This window comes from Salmo salar, chromosome 24 (genome assembly GCF_965601325.2).
Source record: "Salmo salar chromosome 24, fSalSal1, whole genome shotgun sequence".
NCBI lineage: Eukaryota > Metazoa > Chordata > Actinopteri > Salmoniformes > Salmonidae > Salmo > Salmo salar.
In genome coordinates, this window is record NC_138314.1 from 32,611,944 (window position 1) to 32,639,738 (window position 27,795).

A 27,795-nucleotide genomic window follows, 5' to 3' on the forward strand; every position below is an offset into this window, starting at 1 on the left:
GGATAGTCAGGGGCACACGCCAACACTGACATAATTTACAAATTAAGCATTTGAGTTTAGTGAATCTGCCAGATCAGAGGCAGTAGGGATGCCCAGGGATGTTCTTTTGATAGGTGTGTGAATTTGACAATTTTCCTGTCCTGTTAAGCATTCAAAATGTACTTTTCGGTGTCAGGGAAAAAGTAAAAGTAGTAAAAGTAGTAAAAAATATAAACAGTAAAGTACAGATACCCACAAAAACGACTTAAGTAGCAGTGGTTTATACACATCTCAAAAGCAACCGTGTAGATATTGGGAAGTAGTGTTGAGTAGTACTTATTTTGAGGGAAGGGTATCCCAGATAGCACTACACCTTTTCTCAATTTGATTTGCTCAACACCTGCGTCCGCTCTCCTTCGTCCCCTCTCGCCTCCATTTGTAAAAGGTCAAAGGCAATCAAGGAGAGGCGGCGAGGAGACGGAATGTGGACGAAAATGCACTTATATGAAATAACTCAACTCACAAATTACATTTACAGTGGTAGAACCCTGAATAAATGTGTAGTCATAAAAACAAAAGTTAGTTGTGCCATACATTTAATAGATAAAACTATAAGTATGTGTTTTTAAATATGTGCATGCTTTCCTCCGACCAAAACAAAAGCTGATTCAAAGGGTGTGTGGCAGATTTTAAAACACTTCTGTGGAGGACTCAGGATACACATGAATATCCTCGATGACAGGTAGTTATCGAGAAGGGGAGGACGTCTTCCATTTGCCTACTAATGAATTGACATCTCCTCGACCACTTATCGGTTTCCGGGTTACGGAGGAAAGATGGAGGACAGACTTTTTCCCAAATGAGGAAAGGCCTTGTGCTTCCTCGGCGGGAGGAGGTGAGGACACTCTTCTGTTCGCCTACTAATTGACACTACTCGACCACTTATCGGTTTCCAGGTCACGGAGGAGAGGACTGAGTCGTCAAGGAGAGGATGGTCTTTTGACCAAATGAGAATCTCCCCAAGTTTAGACAATTAGAGGGTGTCTCCACGGCAGCAGACCCTCAAGTCGACTACTAATTTATGGTCTCACGGATGGACAGCCCTGCGGGCCAGGGAATCCCTAAAAACGGAACTTTGATACAGCTACGACTGGAAGTGCCTTTGTAGACGGTTAGAAGAGCATTTTCGCTAACCCTAACCTAATTCTCCAAACCTGCTGCGTAAGTTCTAACTTGCTCCGAAAAAGTCACGTCCGGTTGTAGCTGTGTCGAAGTGGTGTGTTTTTAGGGAATCTCCTGTGGTTACACTGGAATACATCGGTGCACTGACTTTGCTCCTTCTACTCTGTCTTTGGTACTGCAATCAATTTGAGACTCCAAAGGTTCACTTCTTCAATGAAGTGGGGAGAAAATTGTCCAATGGCACAGAACAGATTTTTCCAAGTATGTTCTGACTGTCATATTTCAGGCATGATTGCCATTAGAAATATGTTTTATTCATCAGGAAAACCTCCATTGACCCTCCATTCATTCTATGCTTACTTGATGCCATCCAATTGCACACTGCACGGTATGACTATGACAGAGGAATAAATAATGCACACACATGTAGAAATACTGCAGGTTTTATTTACTTGCACAGGGATCTGTGGTCTGGTAGGGTTGATTCTGTCAAGGGATAATGTGCCATCTTGTATTTGCGCTAGAAAGGGCTTCATTTGGTATTGAGGAGACCCTCAGTCTTTGGGAGAGACTTGATATGGACATGCTTGCCTACGGTCCACTTATGATTGCTGTGATGTTCACTGCTATGTATAGCCCCCTTGACACAAATCACATCACTTTTTTGTTCATTAATGTTTTATTTTATATTCTATTTTATCCCCTTTTTCTCCTCAATTTTGTAATATCCAATTGCGTTCTCGTCTCATTGCTGCAACTCTCCAACGGGCTCAGGAGAGGCGAAGGTCAGGTCACGCGTCCTCCGAAACATGACCCGCCAAACTGCGCTTCTTAACACCCGCCCACTTAACCCGGAAGCCAGCTGCACCAATGTGTCGGAGGAAACTGACGACCGAGGTCAGCCTGCAGGCACCCGGCCCGCCACAAGGAGTTGCTAGAGCGCGATGAACCAAGTAAAGCCCCACCCCCGGCTAAACCCTCCCCTAACCCGGACGACGCTGGGCCAACTGTGCGCCGCCCTATGGGACTCCTGGTCATGGCTGGTTGTGACACAGCCTGGGATCGAACCCGGGTCTGTAGTGACACCTCAAGCATTGCGATGCAGTGCCTTAGACCTCTGCGCCACCCGTGAGGTGTTCGTTCGATTTTTAAGTGCACACCAGTCAAATGTTTGGACACAAATGTTTAGACACAAACCCTCATTCAAGGGTTTTTCTTTATTTTTACTATTTTGTACATTGTAGAACAAGACATCAAAACTATGTAATAACATATGTAATAATGTAGTAACCAAAAAAGTGTTAAACAAATCAAAATATTTTATATTTGAGATTCTTCAAAGTAGCTACCTTTGCCTTTATGACAGATTTGCACACTCTTGGCATTCTTTCAACCAGGTTTTCCAGCAGCCTTGAAGGAGTTCCCACATATGCTGAGCACTTGTTGGCTGCTTTTCCAACTCATCCCAAACCATCTCAATTGGGTTGAGGTCAGGTGATTGTGGAGGTTAGGTCATCTGATGCAGCACTACATCACTCTCTTTCTTGGTCATATAGCCCTTACACAGCCTGGAGGTGTGTTTGGTCATTGTCCTGTTGAAAAACAAATGATAGTCCCACTAACCACAAACCAGATGGGATGGCGTATCGCTGCAGAATGCTGTGGTAGCCATGCTGGATAAGTGTGCCTTGAATTCTAAATAAATCACTGACAGTGTCACCAGCAAAGCACCCCCACACCGTCACACCTCCTCCTCCATGCTTCACGGTGGTACCACGGAGATCATCCGTTCACCTACTCTGCATCTCAAGACAAGGCGGTTGGAACCAAAAATCTCAAATTTGGATCAATCAGACTAAAGGAGATATTTCCACCATTGCTCGTGTTTCTTGGCCCAAGCAAGTCTCTTATTCTTATTGGTGTCCTTTAGTAGTGGTTTCTTTGCAGCAATTTGACCATGAAGGCCTGATTCACGCAGTCTCCTCTGAACAGTTGATGTTGAGATGTGTTGTTACTTGAACTCTGTGAAGCAATTATTTGGGCTGCAATCTGAGGTGCAGTTAACTCTGATGAACTTATCCTCTGCAGCAGAGGTAACTCTCAGGGTGTTCTTTTCCTGTAGCAGTCCTCATGAGAGCCAGTTTCATCCTAGTGCTTGATGGTTTTGGTGACTGCACTTGAAGAAACTTTCAAAGTTCTTGACATTTTCCAGATTGACTGATCTTCATGTCTTATAGTAATGATGGACTGTCGTTTCTCTTTGTTTATTTGAGCTGTTCTTGCCATAATATGGACTTGGTCTTTTACCAAATACGGCTATTTTCTGTATACCTTGTCACAACACAATTGATTGGCTCAATTGAATTAAGGAAAGAAATTCCACAAATTAACTTTTAAGGCACACATGTTAATTGAAATGGTGACTACCTCATGAAGCTGGTTGAGAGAATGCCAAACGTGTACAAAGCTATCATCAAGGCAAAGGGTCGCTACTTTGAAAAATCTCAAATATAAAATATATTTTGTCATGTCTAACACTTTTTTTGGTTACTACATGATTCCGTATGTGGGATCTGAGTGGCACAGCGGTCTAAGGCACTGCATCTCAGTGCAAGAGGCATCACTACAGTCCCTGGTTTGAATCCAGGCTGTATCACATCCGGCCGTGATTGGGAGCATCGTCCGGGTTTGGCCGGGGTCATTGTAAATAAGAATTTGTTCTTAACCGACTTGCCTAGTTAAATAAAGGTAAAACTTTTTTTGTTTGTTATTTCATAGTTTGTAGAAAATAGTAAAAATAAAAACACTTGAATGAGTATGTGCGTCCAAACTTTTGACTGGTACTGTATATAAACTTCATATCACTTCTCCCCATTTCTGAAGTATCCTTTTCACATCCTTTTAAAGAACAAAAGGAAAACTGCATTGCATCAGTCAGACAGTATCATACAACACTTCCTTGAACTACAAAATGTAGTCTTATGTGCATCAGTAATATCTTTACCACCAGTAGTCTTGAAGCAGACCTGGGTGATTTGAGGTATTTGCCTCAAAGTTCTGCACCACCTTCAGCGGTTCTCTGCCATGTCAGGCGTTATGGCACCCCAGTTTGTGTCATCAAAAAAAGGGCTGGTGTCCCGTATAAAAAAAAAGCCTTAACTGAATGACACCGAGTGGTGTTTCCCATGGCACACATCAGTATGATATGGTTTTAGTCAGGACAATGTCTCTGGTTGTGAGATCCTGAAATGCTTGGACTATCTATACCCATAATATGGCATTGGGTGGATGAGGTTGGCGACAAAGGTGAACATGAGGAATGTTTTTGCCAGCCTCCCAACACTTTGTGCTCTGCACAGTGTCTATCCCACTGGCTTTACTCACACACGGACTGAGACCCAGTGCAATCCACAACAGAGAATCCTAAATCGGAGAGGTCCTGTAAACTACTAACAAAAAAACATCCCAGTCTTTTAGCTGCCTTCACAGTTCTCGTTTGTAGTCTCTTGTAATCATGAAGAGTTTGTAAAATGACCCAAGGCCCAATACACTGGGACATGTTCTTATGTCTTCTCTTCGCGCTCTGTTTTGCGCCGCGTGATGTTCCGAGGTTTGATCTTCAAAGACAGCTCCCACAGAGCCTCCTCTGCCAGGTGGTCGCTGAAGTCGTTGAAGAAGGAGACAATATCGTCGTTGTGTTTCAGATCATAATGGCTGGGGAGAGGGAAAACACCATCTAAACATTGCAAAGGTGGTAAACGTTCATGGAAAATATAAAATTCCAAGATAGGCCAATGAATTAACAAATTGTTACGTGAAAGAAAAGTGCGTTGAACATAAAGCTGTATGAGAGCGACAGCCAGATTGGCCACTGTATACATACACCTGCTGGAAGCGCCTCATACTGTCCAGGATGTTGAACTGCTGCCAGCGCTTGGAGAAGTTGACCTTCCCGTTGATTTGATCAGGGTTGCCCAGATGGACAAAGGTCAAGTCCTGGAGGATAAGACCCCTGTGTGTCGTGTGAGGAAAAAAAACAAGAAACAGTAAAGATGAGAAATGCACAGTAAGCAATACAAATGGTAGACGTGCAAATCCATTTGCATCACTTGTGACAGCGAAGTGTATACACTTTAACCCAGCAGGTTGACTTACAGAACAGCAAAGTGCATACACTTTAAACCAGCAGGTTGACTTACAGATACGGTATACATGGGGGCTCCACGTCTGCCAGTGCTGCTCGGTAGACCCGGAACGACGAGGAACTGTCTATTAACGTGCAGTATTCCTCTAGGCCCTGTAAAGAGAACAGTGACAGTCATCCATGTTAACATCAAACAACACCAACATGTGTAGAGAGAGTTCATATTAGAGGTACCTTACAGTAACTGCTGTGAAGATTACACTTTTTTTCTTACAATAAACTGATGTTTCGGAGCAATCTTTGGACATCGATTAGACCACAGTCTAACTCACCTCTGAGGTTGTTTTCTGCCACTCCAGTCTTCGGATGGGAGCTGAATCCAAGGCAGATAATATTGCCAAATATGAGTTGAAATTATTTAGCTTCCGTAAGTGCTGCAAGAGAGTGGAGGGAGACCATCTTAAAATGCACCTGAGAATTTGTTGCTTTTTCAACAAACGCCCAAAACAACTGTTTGCTCATTCTTAAGTATCCACATATCAAAAGGCATACCTTCATTATTTTGATAAATTTGAGGAGGAGCTTTTCTCGGTCCTGGGCTTTCTCCTGCAGAATGATTATGGAGCGGACCCTGAGGGAGACGCGAAGGGGGAGAGATGCATCAGTTTGTCATCACATGTTCTCCAGACCTGGCTGCTTTCCTCTCGGAGAGAAGGCAGTGAACTGAAGTGCTGCAGGGAAGAAGAGAAGCAGTATGGTGACTAAGAGAAGATGTGAGGTGCAGGCTTACCAGTAGGACATGTTGTTAAAGTGCTCTGTGAACTGTGTGAGGTTGGCACTCTTCTCCTCGTTCTGCTCCTTAGCCCAAAGCAACACCTCAGGGATCTGTCCAGAGAGAGAGAGAGACAAATAACTACTTTTTAGGCAGAGGGGCAGCATACACAGGAGGAGGAGAAAGACATGCTTGGATGAGCTACCTCAATTTTGTAGAAGAGCTCTGCATCCAGGAGAGTTAGCTGGTCGGCGATCTCATGACTTCGGAAGTCGTGCAGGGTCCCAGGTCTAAAGTTTCACGGAGGAAATTAGAAGAAAGTGAACATGGCCAAAATTAGAACTAGACACTGTGATACATTGATGTTCAGAACACAACAAGGAAATCCTTCACTGTCACGGAGCAGAACATTTCTAAATGCCTCTGCAAGCGGTAACATTCTCTGAAACAATACAAAATACATTGTATTGAAATCTTTATTGATCCATTATACAGAGACAAGGGACGTGACGTTATAGGTGTCACAGTATCCTCGTCCACTAATTGCGGGCGGACCTACCTGGCGGCAACACCTCTTGCGGCCAGTGGTTTGAGGGAGTAGGTGTAGCGCAGCAGCTTCCTCTGCTCCACCTTGTCCAGGATGTTTGTGCGGAGCACACGGGCCAGGCTCAGCTCACCGTTACACACCAGCCTGAACACTAAGTCCATCAGCTGCATCAGGATGTCCTCCGTCATCTCCACCAGACTGACACACACACACACACACACACACACACACACACACACACACACACACACACACACACACACACACACACACACACACACACACACACACACACACACACACACACACACACACACACACGAGGGGATGGAGAGATGAGAGAGGGTATGAGAGAGGGTGGTGGAGGTGGAAAAAGACCTAAAGAGGTGTTTACTTGCACTGCGAGCTGCTCCAATAATTAAACAAATGTAACAGAAGCCCTATCACTCTCTGCACACCCCAGCTTGCCATCACGGCTAAATTACATTTGAAAACTGATGGATATGCGCAAACCGAGCAGGCTATTGGCTGGTAGGGGATGCGGCTGGCTGATCACAGCTGTCACACGTTGATATTGGATGAAGCACTCATTTTGATATGACATATCTGACATCATGCGCTGAACTCTGTTTGATATTCTCTTTGTAGGATGTGTAGGGATGCATTCTGTGCTCAGTCATTTATTTTGATATGAGAAACCTACACACCCCCAATTTTCTTCTTCTTCGGGTCTACAGTGAAAATAGACAAAAAGTGACGAGTTTGCGTTTCTGTAATCATGACTGGTTAACCCCTCCCCCTTTTACCAGGAACAGACCAAAGGAAAAGTGAATAAGAATCGTCATTGTCTGCACAGTCATTGAAGGACAAACTTTTCTTTGCAGATTGCAGGTTTTTGATAGCTAGACTTCTGGTCAAATGGCAGGCTAGAGACCTCACCACAGCTCGTCCACCACACGGACCAGAACAAAGAAGGTGTTTTTGCTGACTTTCTTCTTGAAGGTATCTGGGCAGTGACAAAACCTGGTGTATGTGTGGAGGTGTTAAGGAAAACAAACAAATAATCAAAGTATATTACACATCTTAAAGTATTCAGAGTGTATACGACTATGGGAAGTGATGTGGTAGGGATTTTGCTACCCATTCCCCATTGTCTCAACCAAGCAGGCTTTGTTGGAGGAACCTCTTTGGGTCCACATGTGAGAAGTGAAGCATGGAAAGGATATCTGCAGTGCAGCTTTTTGATGAGGTCCTCTGGGGTTATGAACGTTCTGTACGTCGTCAGGAAAGCCTCACAGTACAAGACAAGATCTGGAAAAGAAGACCACAAAGGAGATTACTGAATATCCTCTCGCTTCCCCAGAGCTCTACTTGGGAGGAAGGAAAGTCTGGGTGTATTATAGAAAAGCAGTACTAGTAAAAGCTAGAATCCTTAGTTGCTACATCCATTTTTGGATTATAAATTAATTATTTACACTACCGTTCAAAGGTTTGGGTTCACTTAGAAATGTCCTTGTCCATTAAAATAACATCAAATTGATCAGAAATACAGTGTAGACATTGTTAATGTTGTAAATTACTATTGTAGCTGGAAACAGCAGATTTTTTATGGAATATCTACATAGGCGTACAGAGGCCCATTATCAGCAACCATCACTCCTGTGTTCCAATGGCACGTTTGTGTTAGCTAATCCAAGTTTATCATTTTAAAAGGCTAATTGATCATTAGAAAACCCTTTTGCAATTATGTTAGCACAGCTGAAAACTGTTGTGCTGATTAAAGAAGCAATAGAACTGGCCTTCTTTAGACTAATTGAGTATCTGGAGCATCAGCATTTGTGGGTTCGATTAATGGCTCAAAATGGCCAAAAACAAATAACTTTCTTCTGAAACTTGTCAGACTATTCTTGTTCTGAGAAATGAAGGCTATTCCATGCGAGAAATTGCCAAGAAACTAAAGATCTGGTATAACGCTGTGTGCTACTCCCTTCACAGAACAGCGCAAACTGGCTCTAACAAGAATAGAAAGAGGAGTGGGAGGCCCCGGTGCACAACTGAGCAAGAGGACAAGTACATTAGAGTGTCTCGTATGAGAAACAGACGCCTCAAAAGTCCTCAAATTGCAACTGCCTTAAATAGTGCCCGCAAAACACCAGTCTCAATGTCAACTGTGAAGAGGCGTCTCCGGGATGCTGGCCTTCCAGCTACAATAGTCATTTAGAACATTAACAATGTCTATACTGTATTTCTGATCAATTTGATGTTATTTTAATGGACAAATTATTTTTTGTTTTGTTTTCTTTCAAAAACAAGGACATTTCTAAGTGACCTCAAACTTTTGAACGGTAGTGTGTATATATACACCCATTGATTCTTAACCTCTCTGGCCTGGGAGTCAGTATTTTCACGTTCGGATGAAAAGCGCGCCCAGAGTAAACTGCCTGCTACTCAGGCCCAGAAGCTAAGATATGCATATTATTAGTAGAATTGGATAGAAAACACTCTGAAGTTTCTAAAACTGTTTGAATGATGTCAGTGAGTATAACAGAACTCATATGGCAGGCGAAAACATGAGAGCAATCCAACCAGGAAGTGGGAAATCTGAGGTTTGTAGTTTTTTTAAGTGATTGCCTATCCAATATACTCTGTCTATGGGGTCAGATTGCACTTCCTAAGGCTTCCACTAGATGTCAACAGTCTTTAGAATGTTGTTTCAGGCTTCTATTGTAAAAGGGGAGCGAATAATAGCTGTTTGAACCAGTGGTCTGGCTGAAAGCCTTTAGTTTGGTCATGCGTGCAGCGGTGAGCACGAGCTCCGTTCCCTTTCATTTCCAAAGACAAAGGAATTGTCCGGTTGGAATATTATTGAAGATTTATGATAAAAACATCCTAAAGATTGATTCTATACATCGTTTGACATTTTTCTACAAACTGTAATGGAACGTTTTTGACTTTTCGTCTGGACTTCCAAACGCCTTGTGCATTTGGAATAGTGAACTAAACGCGTGAAAAAAAGGAGATATTTGGACATAAAGATTAGCTTTATCTGACAAAACGAACATTTATTGTGGAACTGGGATTCCTGGGAGTGCATTCCGATGAAGATCATCAAAGGTAAGTGAATATTTATAACGCTATTTCTGACTATTACTGACTCCACAACATGGCGGGTATCTGTATGGCTTGTTTTGGTGGCTGAGCGCTGTACTCAGATTATTGCATGGTGTGTTTTCACCGTAAAGCTTTTTAGAAATCTGACACAGCGGTTGCATTAAGTAGAAGTTTATCTTTAATTCTATGCATAACACTTGTATCTTTCATCAACGTTTATGATGAATATTTCTGTAAATTGATGTGGCTCTCTGCAAAATCACCGGATGTTTTGGAAGCAAAACATTACTGAACATAACGCGCCAATGTAAACTGAGATTTTTGGATATAAATATGAACTTTATCGAACAAAACATACATGTATTGTGTAACATGAAGTCCTATGAGTGCCATCTGATGAAGATCATCAAAGGTTAGTGATTAATTTGATCTCTATTTCTGCTTTTTGTGACTCCTCTCTTTGGCTGGAAAATGGCTGTGTTTTTTTGTGACTAGGCGCTGACCTAACATAATCGCATGGTATGCTTTCACCGTAAAGCCTTTTTGAAATCGGACACTGTGGTTGGATTAACAAGAAGTTTATCTTTAAAATGGTGTATAATACTTGTATGTTTGAGGAATGTTAATTATGAGATTTCTGTTGTTTGAATTTGGCGCCCTGCACTTTCACTGGCTGTTGTCAAATCGATCCCGTTAACGGGATTTCATCCCTATTAAAGGATATAACTTGTACCTTCCATCTGAGTGGACACCGACTGCATGTGATGGGGGAGGGGGGTGTACTACGGAGGTCATAAATACCTTTGCGGTCCGTTTCTGTGGCGTGGACTAATAAAATATCTCCCGATCCGGCTCGGACATCTGGACCGTCGTCGTTCTAGTATCACGTGGACAGATGAAAAGTTGTAAGGGCAGAGAGAGAGGATGAGCCTAAGTGTTGACCACATAAGGAGTCCTAGTGTAGCCCTACAAGTGACTGTCCTGATGAAACCATTCCGACAATATTGAAAAATATGTTTTGAAAAGCCATGCTAGCCATGAGGGGGTTTTCTATAAGGAGATAGGCGCTACTAAAGCTGCACTGACCTTGCCATGCTAACTCCAGATCTTCACCTACATACTTATTGTCTACTGTGAGAATGTGATCATATAGCCCCCTCAAACTCAACTCTAGACTTCAAAGCCACTTCCACTGTGTTTTTTCATTGTTCCCCTCTAATCAGGGACTGATTTAGACCTGGGATACCAGGTGGGTGCAATTAATTATCAGGTAGAACAGAAAACCAGCAGGCTCTGGACCTCGTAACAGTAACAGACAGGGACGTTGCATTTGAGTTACAGAGGCAGGGGCCAGCAGAGGGCAAGCTCTCTGTAAACAGCTGATTGGTGGCTTATTCTGTATTAATAGTATCCTTCTTGTAGGACAGGGATCTATGCTGACATTTTTTTACAAGGAGCACATGTGCTCCTAAATTGAAAAAGTTACGAGGACAAAAATAAAATGTAGGTGCACAATAAAAGGATAAGGAAGAGTGTTTTTATTCTAAGAAATGGCAAAAAGTTTGGTTTTTGGGGTGTTCCATGCTGAATCCATTACAATGTACCCTCAAATATTTGAGTCACTTAGGTGAGACAAAACATTTCAGCTGCCCCTTTAAGGGGCGGGACGTTACCGTTATAACGGTGGGACTCACATGTCTGTCTGTGAGAGATGAGATTCTCCGACATGTCTCTTCGCTAGCAGTTGAGCAAGCTCAAACTAACGTTGAAATACAACCTAATGTGTGAACAAAACGATGTAAATAGCCAAGCAACACGAGTCACACTTTAGTAGACTTTCAGGTAAGTTTGGACACAGGGGTCTCCCGAGTGGCGCAGTGGTCGAAGGCACTGGTTACAGTCGGCCGTGACTGGGAGACCCATGGGGCAGCGCACAATTGGCCCAGCGTTGGCCGGTTTAGGGGAGGGTTTGGCCGGCAGGGATGTCCTTGTCCCATCGTGCTCTAGTGACTCCTGTGGCGGGCCGTGCGCAATGCACGCTAATACGGTCACCAGGTGTACGGTGTTTCCTCCGACACATTGGTGCGGCTGGTTTCCGGGTTAAGCGCGCATTGTGTCAAGAAGCAGTGCTGCTTGGCTAGGTTGTGTTTCTGAGGATGCACGGCTCTCGACCTTCACCTCTCCCGAGTTCTGTACGGGAGTTGCAGCGATGGGACAAGACTGTAACTACCAATTGGATACCACGAAATTGGGGAGAAAAAGGGGTAAAACATAAAAATGTATATAAAATAAAAATAAAAAAGAAGTTTGCACACATCTATTTCTAGGCGCATATTGCGAGTAAAATAGTCGCACCGTAGAGCCATGTAGGATCCTATGAAGTATCACATAAAGAGGCATCTCCTGCTCTATGATTAAACAGCTTGATCTGAAAGAGACGTGAGGTAAAATGGACTGACCATCAACAGTAGAAAACGAGGACACGTTTACCTCCTGCTTTAGTGTTAACCGGGACATGATCTCCATGTGATCGATGAGGGAAAGCTCATCAGTCTCCTCGCTACTCTGCCCATCTTCAGAGGACTTTTGTCTTCGGCTGAGTGAGAGAGAGAAAGAGAATATAACAAAAAAGAGAATCCTTCCTTCTGTCACTGGAGAGTAGGAACAATGGAGAATATTTGATTCTTTATTTAACCTCAAAATAAAAGGTAACAGAAAGGCCAGATTGTCATGGCATGGGTTCTTACCGGTCATCGGACATGTCCTTGTTATTGCACAGTGGGTTCTCTGAGGCAGTGTCCTCCAGTGAGTCATCTATGGCAGACGAGTCCTGATAACAACACAGAGTGGTTAGGACCGGTCTCGCACCAAATCCAGCAGCCTGAGGTCATGTTCGTTAGGGCATGGCACAGAAAAGATTTCACAATGATTTGCAGTGGATAACGAAAATGTGCATTTCTCATTGGACATTTATTTCTATGCTTGTTTCAGGATATTTTCTTCTGTTCGGTAGCTAATGAACATGACCCTGAGGTGAAGATAAAGGTAAATGCTTTCTTAGTTAAGGTAGATGTGTGGGTACGTTGTCTAAGCACATGGAGGTTTCAACTTAGTATTCAGTGAGTTGTTCCGTCAGCTGTGAGGAAAACAGACAATGGTAGTTCACAGACACTATTAATATCACACGCTGTATGGATCAGTGGAGGCTGCTGAGGGGAGGACGGCTCATAATAATAACTAGAACGGAGAAAATGGAATGACATCAAACACATGGAAACCATGTCTTTAATGTATTTGATACCATTCCACCTATTCCACTCCAGTCATTACCATGAGCCAGTCCTCCGCAATTAAGGTGCCACCAATCTCCTGTGGTATGGATACATGCATAACTCTAGCCTCACTTGTCTAGTGCAACACTAAATACACTATACAGTGCCTTCAGAAAGTATTCACACCCCTCGACTCTTTCCACATTTGGTTGTGTTACAAAGTGGGATTAAAAATGATTTCATTATCTTCTTTTTTTTTTTTTTTTACACAAAATAACTAATGTGTAAGAAAAATAAAACACTAATATATCTTGATTAGATAAATATTCAAACCCCCTGAGTTACATGTTAGAATCATTCTTTCTGGGTAAGACTAAGAGCGTTGCATACCTGGATTGTACAATACTTGCATTTTTTATTTTTTTTATTCTTCAAGCTCTGTCAAGTTGGTTGTTGATCATTGCTAAAGAGCCATTTTCAAGTCTTTCCATAGATTTAAGACAATTTAAGTCAAAACTAGAACTACGCTACTTAGGAACATTCAATGTCATCGTGGTTAGTAACTCCAGTGTAGATTTGGCCATGAGGGACCTTAGAGATAATTGTATGTGTGGGGTACAGAGATGAGGTAGTCATTCAAATGTTAAACACTATTATTGCACACAGAGTGAGTCCATGCAATGTATTATGTGACTCGTTAAGCATTTTTACTCCTGAACGTATTTATGCTTGCCATAAGAAAAGGGCTTGAATACTTATTGACTTAAGACATTTTGGAATTTGTAAAAATTTCTACAAATGTAATTCCACTTTATGGGGTATTGTGTGTAGGCCATTGACACAAAATCTCAATTTAATCCACCTTAAATTCAGGCTGTAACACAACAAAATGTGTAAAAAGTCAAGAGGTGTAAATACTTTCTGAAGGTCCTGTATATACCCATCTCCATCCCAGAAGACAGTCCAGATTTTTCTTTACTAAAAACGTGGGGAATGGGGAGAACTTTGAGCGAGAAAGACTGAATAAATAAGCTGAGCGTTTAGTCGTTTTATTGGGCTGTCCTTCCTGATGAAAGGCCTTAGGGAAGATGTTAAATACACAGACTAAACGCAGAGCCATTCATGAATCTAGTTGTAATTAGTTACTACGATCCAGACCTGACCCAGGTGGACAACCACCACTGGCCTTAACGGCCAAGTTTATGAACATGATAGAAAATGTCTCACTGTCACTTGGAGACAAACCCCCCTTGAGACAATGACAGGGGAGTGACTGATGTCCTTTGAGCTAGAACTACACATAGGCCCATATAGTAGGGAATGGGCACTAGAGGTCGACCCGTTAATCGGAATGGCCGATTAATTAGGGATGATTTCAAGTTTTCATAACAATCGGTAATCGGCATTTTTGGACACCGATTGTGGGCGATTACATTGCACTCCACGAGGAGCCTGCATGGCAGGCTGACCACCTGTTATGGGAGTGCAGCAAGAAGCCAAGGTAAGTTGCTAGCTAGCATTAAACTTCTCTTATAAAAAACAATCAATCTTCACATAATCACTAGTTAACTACACATGGTTGATGATATTACTAGTTTATCTAGCTTGTCCTGCGTTGCATATAATCAATGCGGTGCCTGTTAATTTATCATCGAATCACAGCCTACTTCGCCAATCGGGTGATGATTTAAGAAGCACATTCACGTAAAAAGCCCTGTTGTTGCACCAATGTACCTAACCATAAACATCAATGCCTTTCTTAATATCAATACACAAGTATATATTTTTAAACCTGCATATTTAGTTAATATTGCCTGCTAACATTAATTTCTTTTAACTAGGGAAATTTTGTCACTTCTCTTGCGTTCCGTGCAAGCCGAGTCAGGGTATATGCAGCAGTTTGGGCCGCCTGGCTCGTTGCGAACTGTGTGAAGACCATTTCTTCCTAACAAAGACCGTAATTAATTTGCCAGAATTGTACATAATTATGACATAACATTGAAGGTTGTGCAATGTAACCGCAATATTTAGACTTATGGATGCCACCCGTTAGATAAAATACGGAACGGTTCCGTATTTCACTGAAAGAATAAACGTTTTCACCATATTAATGACCTAAGGCTCGTATTTCTGTGTGTTATTATGTTATAATTAAATCTTAGATAAAATACGGAACGGTTCCGTATTTCACTGAAAGAATAAACGTTTTCACCATATTAATGACCTAAGGCTCGTATTTCTGTGTGTTATTATGTTATAATTAAATCTATGATTTGATATTTGATAGAGCAGTCTGACTAAGCGGTGGTAGGCAGCAACAGGCTCGTAAGCATTCATTCAAACAGCACTTTCCTGCATTTGCCAGCAGCTCTTCGCTGTGCTTCAAGCATTGAGCTGTTTATGACTTCAAGCCTATCAACTCCCGAGATTAGGCTGGTGTAACCGATGTGAAATGGCTAGCTAGTTAGCGGGGTGCACGCTAATAGCGTTTCAATCGGTGACGTCACTCGCTCTGAGACCTTGAAGTAGTTGTTCCCCTTGCTCTGCAAGGGCCGCGGCTTTTGTGGAGCGATGGGTAACGATGCTTCGAGGGTGGCTGTTGTCGATGTGTCCCTGGTTCGGGCGAGGAGAGGGACGGAAGCTATACTGTTACACTGGCAATACTAAAGTGCCTATAAGAACATCCAATAGTGAAAGGTATATGAAATACAAATGGTATAGAGAGAAATAGTCCTATAATTCCTATAATAAATACAACCTAAAACTTCTTACCTGGGAATATTGAAGACTCTTGTTAAAAGGAACCACCAGCTTTCATATGTTCTCATGTTCTGAGCAAGGAACTTAAACGTTAGCTTTTTTACATGGCACATATTGCAATTTTACTTTCTTCTCCAACACTTTGTTTTTGCATTATTTAAACCAAATGGAATGTTGTTTCATTATTTATTTGAGGCTAAATTTATTTTATTGATGTATTATATGAAGTTAAAATAAAAGTGTTCATTCAGTATTGTTGTAATTGTCATTATTACAAATTAATTAATTAATCGGCCGATTAATCGGTAGCTTTTTATTTTTTTGGGGCCCTCCAATAATCGGTATCGGCGTTGAAAAATCACAATCGGTCGACCTCTAATGGGGACAGTCCAGTAGTAGGGGATTTGGGGAAAGGAAGAGAAACATGGTAATGTACAGGCAGTTACCAAAGCAGGGCATGCCAAGCGGTCGAAGAGACACAGCGAATCCTGAATGGTTAGGTCACATACAGATAGGGTTACTTAGTGAGGTCTGTGGTCAGTCATGGTGCAACTGTCTGTGAAAGCACGCTTTTCTCTCCTCGCTCCCATGCAGCCTCTCTGCTAAGGCTACTTACTCGGCGGGAGAGCCCATCTCCGTTGGCTTGGCTGGATGTGTACAGATTAACGTACTCTCCCTCCCCGCCTTCCTCGTTAGCGCTTTCACTCTACGGGGGAAAAAAGAAAGACAGCAAAGAGAATGACAGAGGCTAGGAAAAAGCAAATGTGATTCCGAATGCGAAAGCTTCTCACAACTAGCCGGACAACACAAACAAGTACCTATATCATCTCAAATGAAACCACTAAGAACCAAGTGTTCCAATCACCACAGCATACATAGAGCTGCAGACTTGTTTTTTTTACCTAGGGTTTGGCCTATTTTCAAGGATAAGAACATCATGTCACCGACATTGAAACAGCCCTTTGCTAACAATGCCTATACCCTACTCCAGATCTGTGCTCTTCTTCAATAGCACCCCCCCCCCGTCAAACGCAATCCCATTTTCTTTACGCACAGTACCTAACACTTATCAAAACACACAGCTAGGGCTCACCAAAGAGGTTTGACGAGTGTCAGAGAAAGAAGAGTCAGTAAGAAGACAGATAGCCAGAGAGCCACCAGAGCTGTCCAGAGAGCCGTTGGCCACCAGCACAGGGTCAGGGCTGCCACTGCCCAGGGCCGCTAGGTCCATGCTCTGTGATTGGTGGACAATGGGAGAGTGGGAAGAGACAGATGAGAGAAGATATGGAATGGAAGATTGGCAGAGAGGCGCAAAGTCCTGAGAATAGGACCGGAGAACTGTCTTATGCTGAGAGAGCGAGGGCGAGAAATGAGAAGGAAAGAGAAAGAGAGATTAAGACAAAAGCTACTTGAGAGATCTACAAGGTCAAAGAGCAAATGTTGTTTGAAAAAAAGAATTGAGAGAGAAGCATTGGCATACTTGCCATCGGAGAACAATATGACTGTAGGCTGTATCTGACTGGTCAGTCAGTGACTAGAATTCCTAATTCAACTCAGTCTCTTCAAAATTACATATTCACAAAATGTGCTTGTTGTAACTTGTAACAGATCTGTTGAATATCCCATGCATATAGGTTTAATTGAAACCAAGTCAAAAGGGTGCAACAAGGATCAATGGTTCTTCAGCAAGAACAGATCAATTGTCCTCATCATTGCTCCAAAACTAGAATGATTAGACAAAGAAGAATACAGAACATTCATTTGCTACGTTTGTATCGTAATGGTTCTGGATTGTGTTCAAGCCCCAGTTTTAAATGAATGACATCCGCTAATATAAATAACACATTTCACAAATTCTGGATGAAAACACACCTTTTCAACTGCATGCTTTCTCTGACAGAGATTGTCATTTAGTATGTAAATATTGAGGGGTCTGATAGAGAGTGAAGAATGAAAGTGTTTTTGCCAGTGTGTGTGTTTTGCACAATATACTTCCTTATCAGTAGCTGAACATGTCTACAATGGCTAATGGCTAATGGCTAATAAAATAACTTTTTGTATTGGTGTCAATACTTCTAAAGCAGAAGCACAGTCGTGTCTGTGGCAGAGCAGACAAGGTTTCAACTGGTATTGGTTTTCATTCAAATACTTCTGATGCACTTGATCGAGCTTGCCTGACACGGTGGGACCAATTAAATAGTCCCCAAAGTGCAAAACTTTTATTTGATTTAGCACCGCACTTTGCCCCTGACTTTCCAGGTTAAATAAAACGTTCCAGAAAGAAAACAAATACTATTTAAAGCCAAGTCTGCTGTAGAGAGTGAGAAGAGCAGAGAATCAGACAGGCAGGCAGGCAGACAAGCCCACTGAGAGTCACTCACCATGGGGGTGGTCAGGGAGGAGTTAGAGACTGACATGCTGAGAGCAGCCCCAGTCTCCTCCTCCACCACCACTGCAGCCTGCGACTGCTGAAGGTGGCAGGAGAGAGAGGACGAGGAAGAGGACGAGGAAGAGGCAGAGTGGGAGGCCTGGAGGGGGGGGAAAGGAGAGCGTGGGGGAAGGAGAAAGTAGAGAGAGAGAGGAGCAGAGAGACAGTACAGTGGGAGATGTTAGTTAGCAAAAGAAGACGTAGGTCTACGCAGATAGTTAAGCCCAATCTAGACGCAGCAGAAAACAATAGGCTTGATGGACTAAAAGAATGCTACGGCAGACAAAGCGTTAAAATAGAAACACACTAGTGCTTTCTAATATTCTACTGTTACCTCTGTGTTATGCATCGCTCTGATGGAGGCTGGGCTTTCCAAAAAGAAAAAAGGAATGAGATTTGATGAGTGCAATGGAAAATGAAGCCCCAAAATGTTTTATTTAAAACGCATCTCACGATGAAAAACGTATCATCATGATGATGTGGCCGGTGACACTGCTGGGAACTAGTCCGCGTTCACATCCTTGTCGGAACTAGGAAACTCCAACATTTCCGACTTGCTGATTTGTTGAACGCAGTTACCATGTTGGAAATGTCAGTGTTTCCTAGTTCTGACTAGTGCGTGAACGTGGAGCGTATCAACAGTGGACTAAAGGAAAAAATACTCAAATATAGTTTGAGTGGATTTTCCCTTTAACCCGTTTCACCTAAGCATTTAAATAAATTATCCTAACCTTTGTCATTAGTTCCCCTAACTGCCAACATAAATTCTTTCCATGATTCTCCTTTGTTGTTAAGGCGCAACAAGCAACCTGGTCTCAGAGAAATAGTATAATCCAAACATGCACCAAAATGTATTATAAGGTATATCATCCAATTCCTATGCTATTGTACGTCCAGGTAAGACGTTTGATACTATACGTCCTATAATTAGTATGATATTGTATGATCTATGCATAGTCACCTTACCCCTACCCACATGTACAAATGACCTATTTTTTTACTTTAGTTTATTTAATAGATATATAAAAACTGCATTGTAGGTGAAGGGCTTGTAAGTAAGCATTTCACGGTAAGGTCTACACCTGTTGGATTCGGCGCATGTGACTAATAACATTTTATTTTGATCGCTACTCCATTCATAATTTAAAAAATATATATATATATAAAAAAAAGTTTACCTTTATTTAACTAGGCAAGTCTTAATGCAACCTAACGTAACATAATATATCATACTAAATGGAGTGCCACAGATTTCCGTACAGAATAATACGAATTGCCCTGAGACCATGTTGAACTATGCCTACATACTGTGCAAAGCACATGACTGGCCTAAATGGAAATAACTAGCTACTGTATCAGAAGTGAGTGGACATTCTGCTCAGGTAGAAGTCTATTCATTCTGGCAATCAGAAAGTACACAATGTGGACATGACAGTTAACAATCGCCAGCACAGAAACACTTTTTGATTACATGAAACACAAACACCCTTTCCTGTCCCTGCATAAATCCAGGAGCGCATCTTTCACTGGGGACGGGGACATGTCCCCCCCCACATTCTGACCCCTCCAGTTTTATCATTGGAATGTGATACAAAACGAGGCAACGGTGTGCTTTAGTACCATGCAGACGCCTCAGAGCGGTCTGGTAGACTGTTTGGCGTGTTTATCCGACTGGATACATTTAATTTACACTTCTAAAACCAAAGTTGCGCCCCTACCTACATCTATAGCTTAAGTTCAAACCAATCCTTGTTTTATTTCCCTGCTCCTCAGAGGATTCTGTGATTCGTCTTAATCCTCACCCAATATGAACTGGGCATGCAGTAATCCACAAGGTCAAATAACAGGGAAAAAAATGTTCAGAAATGTTTCATTTTTATTTCTCACATTTTGATCCACTTTAGATATGCTTAAAAATATCCGTAATCATGGATAAACCTTGAGCATGGATTGACTCATTTATATCGGGTTCATTTTTTTTTCTGGCAGAGCAAATTACTTTTTCCAACCATGAATGTCTGGTAGAGAGATTATGGCATTGAATATAATCTGGGAAGTGAACTACTACAGCCTTGCAGAGGCCTGAAACAAACATAACAAATGGCCAAAATTATGAAAAGAAATTCAAGTACAGTGGTGGGATGTAAGATGGGACATCATGGAGGACAAGTCTGTACAAAAGGCCAATCGTCTTATGCCGGCGGAAAAACCCCATTTTACTGAGAAGTGGTAGTAATTTAAATTGTACTGTTGCACTGATTTGTATTTGTTGTTAAGATGTTTTTTTTCTGATGCAAAAGGTAGCCTGCTGGTTAGAGCGTTTGGCCAGTAACTGAAAGGTTGCTGGTTCGAATACCCGAGCCGACAAGGTGAAAAATCGGCTTAAGTTCACTTGAGCAAGGCACTTAACCCTAATTTGCTCCAGGGTGCCGTACTACTATGGCTGACCCTGTAAAGCAACACATTTCTCTGCACCTATCCGGTGTATGTGACAATAAAACATGTCTTTTACATTTTTTTCTCTATGTATTGAAGTAGAGTTTGGAGATGAGTTACCACTAGGGTCTGCTTGCCTTCTGGATGTTCAGGACTTAACACCCTGCTTTTCTTCTTCTATGGTATACAGATGGGCTAAAACATCATGGACTCACTCACCACTCAATCCTACACACTTGGTACAATATATGATAAGAAAATGAGTTTCCTGAAATGCATATGTATTGGGCCTTGGTAAGTGATGGATGTGTGTGAACAGGGTGTGTGGATGGGCTGGCGTACTGCATGTTGTAACACTGGTGAGTGTGAGGCTTCAGTGTGAGGTGAGGGGCTATAGTTTACCAGCTGCCTCTGTTTGGGTGGCAGTGCCGGGGGTGGGAGGGGCTCGTGGACAGAGTCGCTGCTGCTAAACGAGTCGTTGAAGCCGTAGACTTCCTGGAAGCGCTTGTTGCGTTGCTCATAGATGCTCTTGCTCTGTGGCATCTGGTAGAAAACCGAGGGCTGGGGCTCCGAGTAGTCTTCCACAAACTGCATGTACTTCAGTACTGTGGGGGTGAGACGTGCGCACACAGACGCACAGACACGCACACACAGACGCACACAAACACAGACCAAAAAAAACAGGGGATATTACAATGACAATGCGCTTGCAGATGATAATGACAGTGTTCTTCAGAGTATCCCAAACCGTTTACACATTGTTATAGTGTTTAGATGAGGAGGAAACTCTACACGTCAAACGTTGGTTAAAATGGAGCACTTCACTTCCAATCCTGCAAATTGTAAAATGAAAAATGGTCGTGGTGTGCATTAAATACAATTTCAAAACGAGAAAACCGTCACTCCAAAACTAGCGGACCAATGGAGACTCATTGTCTACGCCTCCCTCTAAACCTCGCCCTTCACGAGAAAATTATGCCCAATCTCGTAATCGAAAAGACTGGCAGTGAAAGATACGAGTAGCGTAACCAAAAGGTAGTACATGCAGGCAAGAGTGTAGGCAAAATCTATTCAGTAGGATTGGTTGCTGGGAAAGTTGAACCGAAAACGATTTTTGCATTCGTTTTCAAGAAAACATTTTTTTATAATTTGTCATAGAGTTTTGCTCTCGCTTTAAAATGATTTGCTTACAAGTTGTTGGGGTTTGAATTCTTATTTTTGTTTACAATTCTATACATTTTGCTTTCAATTGTTGGGTTTTTGATTTCAACATCCATTATTTCACCCATCCTGGAAAATATAATGTTTACATTCTCTACTTTATTTTTCATGTTCACAATTTATTTTATTTTGAATTCAACACATATGGCGTGAAATTGACCCCATAGAAGTCTACGCCCCTTCGTCGGTGATTGATTCTTCAATAAAGTCTTTGTTGTCATTCAACAAGAGATTACTCTTTTTCTTGCACACTTTTTCATTCACAAAATACTGCACCAAACATCTTAGATGTATAATCTAAGATATCCTCGGAAAAACATCAAAATAAATGACAGATTTCTTGAGTTATTTTAGATTAATTCTAACTCTTTTGAGGAAGTGTATACTGGCTAAGGCATCTCAAAAAGGACAAACAGTACTATTGGTGCTTTTTTTCTTGTTTTTCAAGCGAAGGTCTTTTAAGGAAGTATGCGAGCACAATCGTTCGGTTCACCTAACCGAGTTTGGCTAGGCGCCAGTCGAACTGAAGCTTGCTGACGCCTTAAGGGTGACGGGTTTCATCTGAACCCAGCCACACCTCCTACTGGAAAAAAAACTTGGGACCAGAACGTTACACTGAGAAAACGTGTTCTATTTAATTCTGTGGTTTTATCATTCTAACACAGCAGTGGGCCTCCATGTGCATTACAGAGGGGCCTAATCCGCTGTATTTGGAGCTTAAATTTGAAAACCCTGGTAACAGTAGAGAATGTATAAGGCTTTTTATGAATTATTTCTGCCTCCCCCTGACATCAGATACTCACTGTGACGGCTCTTCTTCTCAGGGAGTGGAGGTGGACTCTGAGGTACGTCTGTCATCTCGCTGGCGCTGAACTCGGACACAAACCCCCCGGCGGCGTGGCACAGGGGCGAGATGTCGGGCGTGAACAGGGGGAAGGGGGGCACAGGCGGTAGGTCCTCCTCCATGAGGTTGTCATACTGGGATGGGTGGCGCTCAAAGGAAATGCACCAGGAGGAGCCCGAGTAGGAGCCGTCGGAAAAGCCCGAGCAGGCGCCACCTCGGCGCTTCTTTTCCGGCAGGGCAGGGGGCGGCAGGGCGGAAGTCATGCGGGAGTAGAGGGGGGACACGGAGGAGCCCTGGAGGGGGCTGAAGTGGGGCTGTGCCAGCGGCGGACCGGGGCCAGGGCAGGGGGAGGAAGACTCGCTGTGGGACTCAGGCAGGGGGCTGAGGCACGCTCCCACTGGCACAGGAGTCATCTGCTCCAGGCTGGACAGGTCCTGGTGCAGAAAGTCGTAGTCCGGGTCGTAGTGGTCTGTGGTGTCTGTGGAGGGGAGGAGGGAGAGAGAGACGGGGGACAGGTGAGTCACCACACAGAGCACTGAAAACAAAGCCACACTGTCACTTTGGCATAAAAGGTACTTTTACCCCACTCAGGAGCACAACAAACACATTGGCAGAATCTATTTTCATTGGGGGGTGAGGTGGGATATTAGGATTTCACAAAGGGTTGGTTTAGAAACTGATCCATGACACATCAGTTGATCACAATGGAGAAGGCACAAAACAGCTTACTTCTCCTTCCACTGAGAAAAGAGCCACCCAATGACTTGGTGCAACGTTCTTATCGCCTTGACAACCGTCACTTTCTTGTTCCCGGTCCCAGAAGGTTTCAGCCGTGCTATTACAGCTTAGACTTTTTGAGGCTGCATCTCAACAGCGTCACATGGCTTCCTCTCCTCAACAAATTCCCAGTAAGCATCCACCATATTGCCCTCCTCCCTGCTATCCTGTTTCCAGACTGATGCAGATGAAGGAGAGGAGGCTGCTTAAAGACTATTGAGATGCAGCCTCAGTGAAGTCTTGTCTCTTTACTCACAGGATGGTGGTCACAGCTCGTAAACAATGCTCTGTGCTGTTGGAGGTGGCAGGAACAGGAAGCTCCTGCCTGCGTGTGTTGACTCGTTACACGCATCAGCAGCAGGCTTGTTTCCGCACACTGTGGCTGCCACATCAAGACAACCTATGGTGATCCCGTGGTGACCACGGTGCTCCTAATCAAAGAGAAAGGCCTCTCTTGCTGGAATCATAGTGTCTCCTTTCTACCTAATGGGCTCATAGTGGCTCCTCTCTAACCTAATGGGCTCATAGTGGCTCCTCTCTAACCTAATGGGCTCATCATAGTGGCTCCTCTCTAACCTAATGGGCTCATAGTGGCTCCTCTCTAACCTAATGGGCTCATAGTGTCTCCTCTCTAACCTAATGGGCTCATAGTGGCTCCTCTCTAACCTAATGGGCTCATAGTGGCTCCTCTCTAACCCAATGGGCTCATAGTGTCTCCTCTCTAACCTAATGGGCTCATCATAGTGGCTCCTCTCTAACCTAATGGGCTCATCATAGTGGCTCCTCTCTAACCTAATGGGCTCATCATAGTGGCTCCTCTCTAACCTAATGGGCTCATAGTGTCTCCTCTCTAACCTAATGGGCTCATCATAGTGGCTCCTCTCTAACCTAATGGGCTCATAGTGTCTCCTCTCTAACCTAATGGGCTCATAGTGGCTCCTCTCTAACCTAATGGGCTCATAGTGGCTCCTCTCTAACCTAATGGGCTCATCATAGTGGCTCCTCTCTAACCTAATGGGCTCATAGTGTCTCCTCTCTAACCTAATGGGCTCATCATAGTGGCTCCTCTCTAACCTAATGGGCTCATCATAGTGGCTCCTCTCTAACCTAATGGGCTCATAGTGGCTCCTCTCTAACCTAATGGGCTCATCATAGTGGCTCCTCTCTAACCTAATGGGCTCATCATAGTGGCTCCTCTCTAACCTAATGGGCTCATAGTGGCTCCTCTCTAACCTAATGGGCTCATAGTGGCTCCTCTCTAACCTAATGGGCTCATAGTGGCTCCTCTCTAACCTAATGGGCTCATAGTGGCTCCTCTCTAACCTAATGGGCTCATAGTGGCTCCTCTCTAACCTAATGGGCTCATAGTGGCTCCTCTCTAACCTAATGGGCTCATCATAGTGGCTCCTCTCTAACCTAATGGGCTCATAGTGGCTCCTCTCTAACCTAATGGGCTCATAGTGTCTCCTCTCTACCTAATGGGCTCATAGTGGCTCCTCTCTAACCTAATGGGCTCATAGTGGCTCCTCTCTAACCTAATGGGCTCATAGTGGCTCCTCTCTACCTAATGGGCTCATAGTGGCTCCTCTCTAACCTAATGGGCTCATAGTGGCTCCTCTCTAACCTAATGGGCTCATAGTGGCTCCTCTCTAACCTAATGGGCTCATAGTGGCTCCTCTCTAACCTAATGGGCTCATAGTGGCTCCTCTCTAACCTAATGGGCTCATAGTGGCTCCTCTCTAACCTAATGGGCTCATAGTGGCTCCTCTCTAACCTAATGGGCTCATAGTGGCTCCTCTCTAACCTAATGGGCTCATAGTGTCTCCTCTCTAACCTAATGGGCTCATAGTGGCTCCTCTCTAACCTAATGGGCTCATAGTGGCTCCTCTCTAACCTAATGGGCTCATAGTGGCTCCTCTCTAACCTAATGGGCTCATCATAGTGGCTCCTCTCTAACCTAATGGGCTCATAGTGGCTCCTCTCTACCTAATGGGCTCATAGTGTCTCCTCTCTAACCTAATGGGCTCATAGTGGCTCCTCTCTAACCTAATGGGCTCATCATAGTGGCTCCTCTCTAACCTAATGGGCTCATCATAGTGGCTCCTCTCTAACCTAATGGGCTCATAGTGGCTCCTCTCTAACCTAATGGGCTCATAGTGTCTCCTCTCTAACCTAATGGGCTCATAGTGGCTCCTCTCTAACCTAATGGGCTCATAGTGGCTCCTCTCTAACCTAATGGGCTCATCATAGTGGCTCCTCTCTAACCTAATGGGCTCATAGTGGCTCCTCTCTAACCTAATGGGCTCATAGTGTCTCCTCTCTAACCTAATGGGCTCATAGTGGCTCCTCTCTAACCTAATGGGCTCATAGTGGCTCCTCTCTAACCCAATGGGCTCATAGTGTCTCCTCTCTAACCTAATGGGCTCATCATAGTGGCTCCTCTCTAACCTAATGGGCTCATCATAGTGGCTCCTCTCTAACCTAATGGGCTCATCATAGTGGCTCCTCTCTAACCTAATGGGCTCATAGTGTCTCCTCTCTAACCTAATGGGCTCATAGTGTCTCCTCTCTAACCTAATGGGCTCATAGTGTCTCCTCTCTAACCTAATGGGCTCATAGTGGCTCCTCTCTAACCCAATGGGCTCATAGTGTCTCCTCTCTAACCTAATGGGCTCATAGTGGCTCCTCTCTAACCCAATGGGCTCATAGTGTCTCCTCTCTAACCTAATGGGCTCATAGTGTCTCCTCTCTAACCTAATGGGCTCATAGTGGCTCCTCTCTAACCCAATGGGCTCATAGTGTCTCCTCTCTAACCCAATGGGCTCATAGTGGCTCCTCTCTAACCCAATGGGCTCATAGTGGCTCCTCTCGAAAACCAATGGGCTCCTCTCTAACCTAATGGGCTCATAGTGGCTCCTCTCGAAAACCAATGGGCTCATAGTGGCTCCTCTCTAACCCAATGGGCTCATAGTGTCTCCTCTCTAACCCAATGGGCTCATAGTGGCTCCTCTCTAACCCAATGGGCTCATAGTGGCTCCTCTCGAAAACCAATGGGCTCCTCTCTAACCTAATGGGCTCCTCTCTAACCTAATGGGCTCCTCTCTAACCTAATGGGCTCCTCTCTAACCTAATGGGCTCCTCTCTAACCTAATGGGCTCCTCTCTAACCTAATGGGCTCCTCTCTAACCAGGTCTCTGTGAAGCCAGTGCAGGAACATGTAACTTATATGTGTTTGTGTTGTGTGTGAGTTTCATGTGTGTGTGTTAGGGATGAGCATTTGAAATGTTTTGACTGTTCGAGTACTCGCATGAAAAACATTTTTTTTTTTTTTTTAACACAAGGTCCGCACTGGATTTTTTTGTGCATTTATCTAGATGTCATAAGATTGCAAAAACGCGTAATTTATCCTAACCATTATAAATAAATCCTAATAGCTAAATTGCTTTAAAAAAAAGCAAGTGCCATGTAAGATGAATTTATTGAAACCGTAATATCAACTGGTTATTATATTATATCGTGAAACACAATCTTCAAAAAGGCAGTAACCTGCTTGTAGAACTCTATGGCTGTGTAATGGCATAGCCTTGTTTTGTTAATTTAACAGACAAAACGCTCTTATTTCCTGAGCCCTTATCACAGTCAAGACACCTATTTTATAGTAAAAAAAACAATGTAATAAAACAATAACAGAATATTTTTCCAAATGAATAAATTTGGCCGTGTGAAGTGATGCACATCTCGTGCCTGGGGCAGTTATTCTTAAAGAGGGATCATTTGAAACAAGGAAAAATTCAGGGTTACAAACCAACATTTGTCTTCTTTTCGATATACAGACGTTCGATTTAATCTTTGGAATTTTCTGAATGGATGAACATTCCTCATTGAACACTGCATAGTGATGAATTATGGCCATGACATCTGTTTGGTGAGTAGACATACAGTGGGAAGAAAAAGTATGTGAACCCTTTAGAATTACCTGGATTTCTGCATAAATTGGTAATCAAATGTTATCTGATCTTTTTTAAATAATTTTTATTTCACCTTTATTTAACCAGGTATATAATGTTTTCATAACCTACATTACTCATCTCATATGTATATACTGTACTCTATACCATCTACTGCATCTTACCATCCTGTTGTAATGTATCACTCTGTCACGGTTGTTGTCGGTGAAGGAGGACCAATACGCAGCAGGTACGTGTATGCTCATCTTGAGAATTTATTTACTTCAAAAAATGAACGTACAAAAATCACAAAACAAAAGAACGAACGAACGAACAACTACAAACAGTCTGGCTAGCATAGGCTCAACACAGAAC

General features: G+C 43.2%; 1 protein-coding gene across 3 annotated transcripts in view; it reads right to left on the reverse strand.

Annotated features, from left to right (window-relative positions):
• Positions 1–1,588: 1,588 nt before the first annotated feature.
• The window catches only part of rapgef1a (Rap guanine nucleotide exchange factor (GEF) 1a), a 50,392-nt gene continuing 24,185 nt past the window's right edge, over positions 1,589–27,795 (reverse strand). The window contains exons 9-25 of one of the 3 annotated variants that reach the window (XM_082968662.1): positions 22,656–23,174; positions 21,034–21,236; positions 18,149–18,295; positions 16,384–16,473; positions 12,483–12,565; positions 12,226–12,331; positions 10,537–10,612; positions 7,848–7,935; positions 7,564–7,653; positions 6,637–6,822; positions 6,283–6,367; positions 6,096–6,190; positions 5,858–5,936; positions 5,638–5,739; positions 5,361–5,458; positions 5,045–5,173; positions 1,589–4,875 (exon numbers count right to left, since the gene is read on the reverse strand). In XM_082968662.1, the coding sequence (XP_082824788.1) occupies positions 4,725–4,875; positions 5,045–5,173; positions 5,361–5,458; positions 5,638–5,739; positions 5,858–5,936; positions 6,096–6,190; positions 6,283–6,367; positions 6,637–6,822; positions 7,564–7,653; positions 7,848–7,935; positions 10,537–10,612; positions 12,226–12,331; positions 12,483–12,565; positions 16,384–16,473; positions 18,149–18,295; positions 21,034–21,236; positions 22,656–23,174 (2,327 nt within the window). In that variant the 3' untranslated portion in view covers positions 1,589–4,724. The remainder of the gene's footprint in view (positions 4,876–5,044; positions 5,174–5,360; positions 5,459–5,637; positions 5,740–5,857; positions 5,937–6,095; positions 6,191–6,282; positions 6,368–6,636; positions 6,823–7,563; positions 7,654–7,847; positions 7,936–10,536; positions 10,613–12,225; positions 12,332–12,482; positions 12,566–16,383; positions 16,474–18,148; positions 18,296–21,033; positions 21,237–22,655; positions 23,175–27,795) is intronic. The other 2 variants (XM_082968663.1, XM_082968664.1) reach the window with 2 other exon arrangements.